General features: G+C 46.3%; 1 protein-coding gene across 2 annotated transcripts in view; it reads left to right on the top strand.

Moving 5' to 3' along the window:
• Positions 1–12,099, top strand: part of Usp13 (ubiquitin specific peptidase 13) — a 105,557-nt gene that overhangs the window by 11,015 nt on the left and 82,443 nt on the right. For both annotated transcript variants that reach the window (XM_051157044.1, XM_051157043.1), the window contains exon 2: positions 9,127–9,252. In XM_051157044.1, coding sequence (XP_051013001.1) covers positions 9,127–9,252 — 126 coding nt within the window. The remainder of the gene's footprint in view (positions 1–9,126; positions 9,253–12,099) is intronic.

Consider the following 12,099-nt stretch of genomic DNA (forward strand, 5'->3'; position numbering starts at 1 on the left):
CCCTTGGTAATTGAGCATCAAATTCCAGCTCAGTCCTTGGGTTCTTGGAAATTGCCTGGATAGGGTGAGTTCAGCCAGGAGTGGCCACCTTGCAGGAGGGCACACCTCTCTATACAGAAAAGTTAGGCAGAATGCCTGGCATGGGCCCCTCACTCCAGTCGGGTGGGTGGCTGTCCCTGCCCTGCCCCTTCTGCCTCGAATATAACAGCTGAGTAGGAAAAGCTGCTCTTTTTTTTTTTTTTTTTTTTTTTGGCAAGCCCTGGCAGCGACCGCTGTGCTTGCCGACAGCCGCCCACCCGGCTCCTGCCGGCAAAATGACATCTGCTTCTTAGATAAACTAGGCAGCTTTGGGGGGCAGGCTAGCCTCGGTTCAGTCTAGCCCCTACTCTTAGTAGCCATGTGACCTCGGTAGGGCCTTCATTCCTGCACGTTTATGGGCCATTGGGGTCCCCAGCCTTGGACCTGTGTTATCCTGCTGCCTGTCAAACACTGGTTCTGCATAAACCTGTCTCAGTCAGTGTTCTGTTGCTGTGAAGAGACACCATGACCAAGACAGTTCTTACAAAGGAAAGTATTTAATTGGGGCTGGCTTACAGTTTCAGAGGTTTAGTGCATTATCATCATGGCAGGAAGCATGGCGGCATGTAAGACAGACATGGTGCAGGAGAAGTTGGGTCCACAGGCATCAGGAAGACAGGGACACTGGGCCTGGCATGAGCTTTTGAAATGGCAAAGCCCACCCCCACTGACACACCTACCCCAAACAAGGCCACACCTCTCTTAAACATTTATTTTTAATTTATATGTTCACTTTACATCCCAATCGTAGCCCCCTCCCTCCTCTCCATCCTGTCCCTGTCTCCCAGTCTTCTTCCCCCATCCCTCCTCCCCTTGTCCTCAGAAAAGGGGAGCCCCCTCCCCACTAACCCACCTCAGTACATCAAGTCGAAGTAGGTCTGAGCTCCTCCTCATCCACCGAAAAGCCACACTTCTTAATCTTTTCAAATCATGGTACTTCCTAAGCATTCGGATATATGAACCTTTGGGGCCATGATCTTTGGTCTGTGTCTTTCTGTCTCTGTCTGTCTCTGTCTCTCTGTCTCTTTCTCGTGTGTGTGTGTGTGTGTGTTTTAATGGAGTTACCCTATAATGGGGTTGGGGGGGAGACTATACTTCAAGTAGATACTACTAGCTAACAAATAAAAGCCTCAGTACCAGGAGTGTGTTATCTCTTTTTGAACTTTGGGACCCTATTGATTAAGACAGTGCATACTTGAGTAACAGAAAATGGAGGAGTCAAGTTGGTACTCACCTAGAAGCTTCCCTCCGGGCCAGCGCTCATAGTGCTAAAACTAGGTGCTATGTATACAACCGGAAGAGAAAAGTAATCATCGATTTTTATCCAGTTTTGAGGCCCCCAAGTTACAGTAATGACCGGCTTGATAAGATTTGCCCACTGATGCAATAGTGGGACAGATGTTATGGGAGTAACCAGCTACTGCCTGATTGGTTCTTAGGCCTGCATCACGAGATGAAATCTATACCTGACAGTGTAAACACAACCAAGAATTTGTGGCTAGATAGGTCATAGGTCCTTTGGGTGAGGCCCTAATACTATTATTATGTTAAGTGGACCCAGTATTAACTACGAATGAGTTCTAAGGATTTACTGCTATAAAAACTGAATTTCTCAGCCCTCATCGGAGGAACTGCTTGCAGTAGATGCCAGTGAACACAGAGACCCTTAACTGGTCAACATGCAGAAAAGAAGAGACTGTGGAGCACTCAGCTCGACAGGAGGCGTACATCTCACAGCCCTTCATCAGCGCTCAGGGATTTTTCATGGCTATGGAAACAGAGGTGGCGGATAACTTCAATGAAAATGGTGTTTTCTGGACACAGCAGGGCAGCTGCACAAATGACTTCACTGCAGTTGTGACACGGTGCCCAAAACCCGTGAGAACTGAAGCTGGACACAGTGCAGTGTGCAGAGGAGGAGGTGGGCGGAATCCCGTCGCTGCCACCGAGCTTTTGGCATTTTGTAGCTGCCAGGACAGGAAGGGGCATCTCTCTTTAATGACATGCTAGGATGATGACACTGTAGGGCAGTCACCTCCTAAGCCTAGTTGGGCAATATTAACTGGGTGGGGTGGAGAACGGAGAAGAAAATCCTAAATTTGGTGGGTAGAAAGATGAGGGCAGAGGTCAACATGATCAAAATACATCATATGAAAGTCTCAAAGAACTAATAAAATACTATTAAAATGTAAACAAATAAAGTTAAGCTAAGAGACAACTAGGAAAGGTTTTATTATTAATGGCGTGGCTTCCCGGTTCCCTTTTTTTAAAACCTGTGAGTTACACATTTGGGTTTTAGATTTACTTTAGCATTGGTGACAGTGCTGAGCTCCATGTCTTCAGCCAGCCATGGCTGTCATCAGCCGTTGTCCTGTGAACATCCTAGTAACTCCCCTTTGTGCTCTGTGCCATCACCTGCTCCCCAGCTGCTGTTGGTGACAGTGTCCTTATTGTTCAGAACACCCAGAGTGGGGACACAGTTTTATATATGAGAAAAAAGTATCTGACTCCCCAGTGGCTTTTATTTCTAACGAAGGGGAAAGACAGCACTTCTCTTGTTAGTGGGGCCTCCAGGGCTGGCGAATGAAGGCCCTTCCTCCTCTTCTATTGTCCCCTCCAGTCTCAAATTCCTTTAGTACCCTGGCTTTCTTCAGCTCTGTTTTCTTTTATTCCTTTGTTTTTGAGACAGGATCCTTAAGTAGCTGGGGATGATCTTGAACTTTTGATCTTGCCTCTGCCTGGGATTACGTGCGGTGCTGTGCCAACACTGAGTTACATCCTGTTGGCTCTTTTGTACTTTAAAGGGCTTTGCAGATCAGAGGTTGGCTTGCGGCACCTCTAGTTGGGCTGTTTATCCATCTGTGCTCGCTTGGTCTGGCATCATTCTTGTGTGTGCGCATATGTGGATGCAGGTGCCCATAGACGCCAGAAGAGGGCGTTTGGCCCCCCCCCCCCCCGCCTCCAAGTTGGAGTTATAGGAGGCTGTGAGCCACCCTGTGTGCATTCTGGGAACCACATCCAGGTCCTCTGAAAGAACAGCAAGTGGTCTCAACTGTTGAGCCATTTTTCCAATCACATCTTCTATTCATTTTAAATCAAGGAACAAATCTATGTTCCTGAGTAACAGGTAAAGAATTCCAAGAGGGCTGAAGAGATAGACCAATCAAAGACCTGAGTTTGGACCTCAGGACTCATATTAGCAAAATCCAAAAGTGGTGGCATGCGCTTGTAACCCAGCCCTGGTGAGCAAAGGCAGGTGGATCCCTGGGCTTGATAGACACAGCCTTTGATGCCTACTTGCTGAGTTCAGGCTCATGAGAGGCCCTTTCTCAACAAAACAAGGAAGGCAGTACCTAAAGAGCTACATCCAAGGTTGATCTCTGGTCTTCACATGCACATGTGCAGACATGCATAGGCACCCCCCCCCCATGCACTTGCACATGTGTACTGATGTGGGTCCAAGTCCTTTCACAGGCAAAAGGATGTGAAGAAAATAATCCCACACTGTCCTTCTCTCACATGAAGACAGTGCCACACACCAGAGGATGTATGTTGGCTATGTTATTATATATATACATGCAGTTTGGTTATCTACTTTTTTTTTGGAGGTAAGATCTTCCTATGCATTCCAGGCCACCCTTGAACTGTCAATCATCGTGTCTTAGCCTCCTGAGTGCTGGAATTACAGGCGTGTGCCTTTTCAGTGTATGTGTATTCCCTCAGTTTTTGTTCTTAAGTTTGTTTGTTTGTTTGTTTGTTTTTGAGACAGGTTCTCTGTCGTCCTGGCTGCCCTGGACTCCCTTTGTAGACCAGGCTGGCCTCAAACTCACAAAGATCCGCCTGCCTCTGCCTTCCCAGTGCTGGGATTTAAGGCCTGCGCCACCACGCCCCGCATTCTCAAATCTGCTTTGATGGCTGACATTTCAAAGGATGGGTCATGAGTGAGTGTTACTTCATCCCATGATTCCAAGAAGGTGATTTAGTTAATCTTTTCCCTTTACTTTTATTTTGAAGCCGTTGCTAGAAGATGCTGTGCCCCTGTCCTTTGTCTTCCTAGTGTAATGGGGTGTGGGCCAGCCGCCATCTTGGCTGTGGCCCTAGGCTGACTCATGTTCATTATGATGGTGACTACTTGTTTGCTATGGGAGATGCTGGAGGTGTCCCCAGCTTTCTGAGTTGTCACTCACATAGACAGGCACATTCTACTTTTCTGCCTGCCAGAGAGGCTGGTCTCCAAGAAAACGCCCTCGTGGACAGAGTTCTCCCAATTCCTGCTGATTGACAGTATGGAGTATTTTTATTTGAAATGTCTGTTGACTCGTTCACACGTGTCTTTGAGACATGTAACCTTGACCTTTGTGTGGGAATCTTTGTCATTGTGTTAAATGGCAGACAATGGAAAAGGGGTCACGTTGTCCTTGTTGGTACTTTTGAATAGCTTGTAGGCTAATACAAAGTGAGAGTGACGGCCGTGTACATCATGCACATACTGAAAGGCATTACAAGGGCATTTGACACTGCTTCTGCTGTGTTTGACTCGGTGTGGGAGAAGACGTCAGGTAAATTCATCATAGAGCTCTGAGCGTTCTGTCGTGTGTGACTGTGTGTGTGTGAGGACAGCCAGAAGGACCACAGTTACTGTTATTTGTCCCATAATATGCAAATGCCAACTTTGGAAAGGGAAGGAGGGCGCTTGTCCATGCAGCTTGCAGCGGACAGAGAGGACCTTTAACTGCTGAGCCCTCTCACGGGCCTTGGATCGTTTTAATACCCTTTATTTCAGGAGGTTGTGAGAAGTTTTGTTTTGTTTTGTTTTGTTTTTTTTAAATACATTAACTACCAAGATGCTTAGTGTGGTAATGCACATGTGTAGCTCAAAGCCAGCCAGTTACATGATTAGTGTAGAGACAAGTTGGGCTACATAATGAGACCCTGTCTCTAAAAATGACAAAGTCCCATTTCCCTGCAAAGCCCAAATTATCTTTTTTTTTAAAGCTACATTTCTTTCTTTCTTTCTTTTCTTAAAGACTTATTTACTTATTATATATACCATGTTCTGACTGAATGTGTGCCTGCACATCTCACTATAGATGGTTATGAGCCACCATGTGGTTACTAGGAATTGAACTCAGGACCTTTGGAAGAACAGTCAGTGCTCTTAAACTCTGAGCTATCTCTCCAATGCAAAGGAGATTTGAAAGATAGATTTTTTTTTTTTTCCGAGACAGTTTCTCTGTGTAGCCCTTGCTGTCCTGGACTCACTTTGTAGATCAGGGCTGGCCTCAAACTCACAGAGATCTGTCTGTCTCTGCCTCCCCAAGTGTTGGGATTACAGGGATGAGCCACCATACCTGGCTTTCCAAATCATCTTTGAAAAACTGTTACTGAGTTGAACTTCAGTGTGTTGTGATGTGTCAGCTTTGCTCTTGTGTAGCTGTGAACTTTATTAATAATACCTTACATCTTCCTGCTAAGCCATCTCTCCATTCCCTGCAGTGTGTTTTAACAGCACACCTCTCTCTCTCTCTCTCTCTCTCTCTCTGTGTGTGTGTGTATAGGATGACCTTTGGTGTCTGTTTTCACTTTCCATCTCGACTGAGGTAGGGTCTCCCTTTTGATGTTCACTGCTGCTTGCCAGGCTATCTGGCCTGAGAGCATCTTTGGCCCCTCCTGTCTCTGTCTCTCATCTCTGTTGCAGGATATTTGATCCCATTGTGAACCCCAAGATTGTGAACTACAAAAACCTGTTTCTAATTGTGATATGTCTTAGTCTTTGATCCTAGAGCTTTCTGTTTATTGTGAACAAATAGTTGCGGTGTGACTCAGCCCTAGCACACACCTTTTCTCCAAGTGCAGGATTTAATAAAGTTAATCCTAGGTCAAGAGTCGGGGCAAGAAATCAGCTGACAGGGAGTAAATAGAAAGCAAGTACATTGAGCTGAGGGTATTTACGACAGTGTGGAGAAGGAGAAAGAGCTTTTTCCTTCAGGGATGTGAGCTGAGCAGGAAGGTCAGCTGGGGCCTTTCTCTGCCTGTCTGAGCTAGCAGGTTTTCACCTCAGTATTTGGCTCCTGGGTCTTTATTAGTGAAATTGAATGATTGGGATTTTCTTTCTTTATAGCAACACATCTCCCCGAGGTAACACTGGGATGACAGATGAATGTAATGCACCAGTTTGTATGTGGCTCCTGGGGATTTTCCAGCACAAAACTCCAAAGTTCTTCCACAACCCTTCCCACAGTGGTCTTTTACAGTCACATCCCATGCCTCGGAACTAATACCTGTCTCGTGACCAAAAGCAACTTGGGGAGGAAAGGGTTTATGTCATCTTACACTCCCATCATAATCCATCATTGAGGGAAGTCATGGAAGAAACTCAACACAGGAACCAGGAGGCAGGAACTGAGGCAGAGGCCACGAAGGAGCGCTGGTCACTCGTGTGCTCCTCATGACCTGCTCGGCCTGCATTCTTATTTATACAAGTCAGGACCACCTGCCCAGGAATGGCACTACTCAAAACATGCTGGGCCCTCCCACATCAATCATTAATCAAAAAATAAAGAGGAAGAAGAAGAAGAACAACCAATACTCCACAGATTTTCCCTCAGGAAATCTGGACAAAGGCTTTTCCTCAATGGAGGCTCCTTTTCCCAGATAACTCTAGATAATGTCGAGTTGATAAAAAAAAAAAAAAAAAAAAAAAAAAAAAAAAACCCAGCCAGGACATATGGAGTATTACTTTGTATCTCGTACTGCCCTGAAGCTGACTGTAGCTTAAGTGTTAAACTGAGGCAGGCTATTTATGTTCCTTAGCTTCCCGAGTGCTGGAATTAGAGACATGAGACACTGTCTAGCTAGGACTAACTGGCCTTCTGTTTATGCTGGAATCCCAAAGAAGTAGACTCCAACACCAGTGAAGGAATGGGCGTGGTAGCAGGTGGAGTGAACGCTTCCTTCTTCTATGTCCTTATATGGACTCCCAGGCCCATATTAAAGGTGTGTCTTCCCCCCTCCAGGTCTGCATCAAAGGTGTGTGTCTTCCTACCTCAAAGCTCCAGACGAGAAGTGGATTCACCCATTTCAAACCAAGCAGAAAAATCTCTCAGAGGTGTGCCCCTCCATTTCTGGATTGTAGTTCATTTCAGATACTGGTTGTCGAACAGCCATCACACCTTGTTTTCAGAGAACATGGAACCCAAGACCTCTCGGGTACCCCGTCAAGCACAGAGCTGCCTAGTTCATGACCTCTATTACAAATTCCATGTACCCCTTAGCTCCCCTGCACGGCTTCAGGTTCAAATTCTGTAATGGAACTTACATTTTATTGAGAGAAAATGGAACTGTTCCCCCCGCCCCCCGTCACAATATATGGTGCTTCATTTAATAAGTAATGGCTCTTATAGATATTTTATATATATATATATGTATATATATATATATATATATATATATATATATATATATATGTATATTTATGTTCTATCTATGTATCTTTATGTATCTCCTGTGACTTCAACTATGCTAGAGAACCTGTTTACTTAAAATCATTTGCAGCACCTCTAATGTACTGATCAAGAGAATGTTATCTTTAGGTAAAGACTTTCCCCCTTCTTCCCTCTGTCTCTCTTTCCCTTCCTCCCTCCCTTCCTTTGAGCTCACTCTGTAGCCCAGGCTGGCTCAAGCTTGTGGCCCTCCTGCCTCACTGTCTTTCCTGCAGGCCTCACAGTTTACTCACTGCACCTGACTATAGTCTAAGGCATCTTGATAGGTGTTGGCTCAGGCTTGGTTTCCTTTCCTTTCCTTTCCTTTCACGTCTGGGTGTTTTTACTGTGTGTGTGTCGGGGTGCCTGTTGCATCCCCTTTCATGTTTTTCTGGAGGAGTGAGACTAGTAGGGCTCTGATAGGCTCCACTTCCTTTGAAGGGAGGCTGGGTAATTTTCTAGATTAAGTATCCAGAATCATGTTAGGGAAAGAGATGAACCTGACACAGAATCAAGCACCCGGAGTGTGAGCATAAACCTTGGCTTCGTCCTAATGAAACAACCTCATGCGCTTTGAAATGTGGCGGGAGAGACAAAAGGAGAAACAGACTGGACTCTAACCCTGCAACTTCCAGGCTGTATATACTTGAGAAAGTGACTTGTGGTTAGTTTTTTTCCCCCTTTGTTTGTTTGTTTTCTGTCTTTTGACACCGGGTTTCTCTGTGTAGCCTTGCCTGCCCTAGACTCTCTTCGTAGACCAGCCTGGCCTCGAACTCACAGCAATCCACCTACCTCTGCCTCCTGAGTGCTGGTATTAAAGGTGTGCACCACCATGCCCGGCTGTGATCAGTTTTTTTAAACTATGAAACAGAGTTGGTAACTTGAAAGTGGTTGGTAAAAGCAGTTGTTACCTATGCTCTCAGCCTGCATACCAGGCATGTCTGTTAGTCATTCTGTCTCTGGGAAAACACCTGAGGGAAAGTTTAATGGGGGAGGAAGGTTTTATTCTGGCTCATAAATTCAGTGCTCTTAGTCAGCTCCACTGCTGTGGTCTCTGGTGAGGCTGTGTGAGGCAGAGCAACGTTGCTCACCTCACTGCATGCAGAAGCAGAGAGAGAATGCCTGGGTTACAGGCCTCCTTCTCCTCCACTTATTTCAGCCTATTGGCCACTGTAGCCCATGGTCAGGGTGGGTTTCTCCCCTTAGCGATTTCCCCTGGAAACTCTTGACGAACACAGAAGGTCCACTCAAACTACAAGCTGAGATGCACTTCATGACGCATAGCAGGTACACAGCTCCTCGGTGTCCCTTCCCTTGCTTGACGTGAACTATCAGACACTGTTTCTAGGGCCTGGAGTATCTTGCCTGGGAGTGAGAGTAGCCTGCCCTCAGTAAGCATGGAGCTCTGCTGGGTGTGTGTGTGAGAATCCATTCGAGGTCAAGCAAGAGTCGCTGTAGCCCTTGGGGGAGGTTGACCCTTACCTTTTACTTCCTCTTCCGGCTGTCTGTATCTTGATGACTTGGCCAGGCGTCCTTGGTAACTTTGTACCCTGTCTCTTTCTTCTAGAACTCTGAAGGTGGACTGTATGTGTGCATGAATACATTTTTGGCCTTTGGACGAGAACACGTTGAAAGACATTTTCGAAAAACTGGACAGAGCGTGTACATGCACCTGAAAAGGCACGTGCGAGAGGTGAGACGGGTGTTTGGAGAGAGTTCCTATGTGCTCACCACAGGAGATGGATGGTACTGCACTCTCAGAACTCACCGTTCTCCCTAATGACAGGAAACCGCAGCAGTCTGTAGACACTCAGAGGTTCCCTCCCACCCTAGTCCTTACCTTAGCCACTTTTATTTTCCTTCTTCTAGGCCACTGGTTGGAATTAAGAAGCGATGTGGTTGATTGATTGGAAAAAGTAACTTTAAGTTTCAAAATATAAGAGCTACAAAACTAATGTATCCCAGTGTTTTCCTTACGTGAAAGAACAGACTTGAAAATTCATATCCCTTTGTTTCTTTAAAACATTACATTTTTTCTTTATTCTTGAGAATTTTATACATTTATATATTAAAAAGTACATGATGACAGCCACCCCCTTTCTTCCTCCAACTTACATTCTTTTTTTTTTTTTTTCGAGACAGGGTCTCTCTGTGTAGCCTTGGCCATCCTGGACTCACTTTATAGACCAGGCTGGCCTCGAACTCACAGCGATCCGCCTGCCTCTGCCTCCCGAGTGCTGGGATTAAAGGTGTGCGCCACCACTGCCCGGCTCCAACTTACATTCTTAAGGTGCCCCCAACATGTCCCTTCCTATAACTAATGTTCCATCGCTTGATAACCCTGAGTCCAATTAATGCGACCCACATATGCATGGGTGGGCGACCATCCTCTGGAGCATGGGACTCTAGCAGGGGCCACACAGTTGAAGAAGAACAACTCTCCCCCTCTAGGTGCTGTCAATTGCTGGTAGCTCCTCAGGGAGTGATGGGGCCAGAGGAGAGCGCGCACTTCTCCTATGCTGGGACTTAGGCTGGCTTGATCTTGTGGAGGTCTCGTGCAGGCACTCACTCTGCTATGAGCAGATGAGTGCAAGAGCCATGTTGAGTCATGGCGCTCCTTCCCACTCTCCATTCTTTCTCTTCTTCCACAGTGTTCCCTCAGCCTTGGTGGTGATGGGTTGGGAAAGATGCCCCACTTAGGATTGAGCAAGTCTTAGCACTTGGGCTGGTCCAGGATCCCAGCACTGAATAGCTGCCCACTGCAGAAAGACGTTTCTTTGACCAAGGTTGAGAGCAGTCTAGGGCTTCATATCAACATAAATGTTTAGAAAGCAATGACAACATGACCCCTTAGCGGAGTAATAACAGCAGGCTCTACCTTAGGGCTTATGGCCTACCTAGCCATGGACTTCCAACTAGGGTTATAGTGTCAGGCATGGATTTCACCCCTACGGAGCAGGCCTCAAATCCAACCAGCACCAGTTAGCCACCCTGTACAGTCATGCCACTATTGCACCAATAGTATATCTTGCCTGGCAGGCCGATGTTCCTTCACACAGGATCTAGCACTCAATAAGACCAATAACTTCCTTTCTCTCTCAGAAGCTTGTCTAGGAGCTGTGAAATCTAGTCAGTGGAGAGGATAGTTCTTCATCTGTTTGAGATAGCTTCCTCTGTGTCCTGTAGCCAGATGTGTGGTGTATTCAGCAGCAGACTCTTACCACGCAGTTATGGTGCGTGCCTAAGGGCAGTGACAGTAGTCTGTGCTGTCCTCTGGGGCCCTCAACGTTCCATTTAATAATTCATGTCTCTTAGGAGCAGCATTCTCCTCCCATGCATAGTAATTCTCTTTGAACTCTTTTTAAAGTTATATTTTGAAGTTGGATTACTAACTAGTGGGTTTCTATGTACCCTTAGTTTTGGTTGACCCACCCTAAATTCTGGGATTACAGGTGTATGCTACCAGGCCAGTTTCTGTAGTGCTGGGGATTGACCTCAGGGCTTTGTGCATTCCAGACAAGCACTGTCAGTGAAGCCGCATCCTCAGGTCCCCTTGGAGCCCTTCATTCCCCTGAAGTGACCATCACTCATTCTCCTTCTTATTGTCATGCATATCATTATATCTGCATGTCTGTATGGATGATATGTAGTGTGACCTTGCATTGTAAAGATATGGATGCATGCTGTCACAGTCTCTCATGGCTCCCAAGAGCGCCTCACCAGCTGTCCTGGAATCCCGCCGTGCTGACGTGCATGTGGATTTAGTTACTTCACATTTATTGAGAGATATTTCGTGCTCTCTCCTGGGACTATGTGTCCATTCCTTCCTTCTCCCACAGCTGAACATTTCGACGGCATCTGTTCTTTGCTACGACAAACAATATGACTGTGGACATTTTAGTGCATTTTCTACAGAAACCCTTGTAGAAAGATTTCTGTAAGAAGCTTACCTAGTGATCCCACTAGCTTGTGGGTGCCAACCTTCAGTTTTGTCAGGAGAAGGCTAATTCTCCCCAGTGTGTGAGTGTCAGAGTGTCTTCCTGTCTGTGTGGTGAGGAATGTCTTGTTTGTTCACACTCTCACCATTACTTGGTCAGACTTTCAATCTTTGCTGGTATAATGGTTGTAAAGCGACATAAAAATATTTGGCATTTCATTCTGTGATGATTGAATATTTTCTTTTGTATTTATCAGTCATTTGGAAAATTATGATTATCGTTGAGTATTATCTTAGCTTCTGTTCTATTGCTGTGATTAGAGCTTACATCTGATCCACAAGCATAAGGCAGAGAGAGAAAGAGGGAGGGGAAGGGAGGGGCACAGAGAGGGAAAGGGAGGTGGGGGAGGGGCACAGAGAGGGAAAGGGGGAGGAAGATGGGGAGGGGCACAGAGAGGGAAAGGGGGAGGAAGATGGAGGAGAGGCACAGAGAGGGAAAGAGGGAGGGGAGGGAGATGGGGGAGGGGGAGAGAGAGAGAGAGAGAGAGAGAGAGAGAGAGAGAGAGAGAGAGAGAGAGGAAGAGAGGAGAGAAGAGAGACTGG

The sequence above is a fragment of the Acomys russatus genome, chromosome 15 (assembly GCF_903995435.1).
Source record: "Acomys russatus chromosome 15, mAcoRus1.1, whole genome shotgun sequence".
Classification (NCBI taxonomy): domain Eukaryota; kingdom Metazoa; phylum Chordata; class Mammalia; order Rodentia; family Muridae; genus Acomys; species Acomys russatus.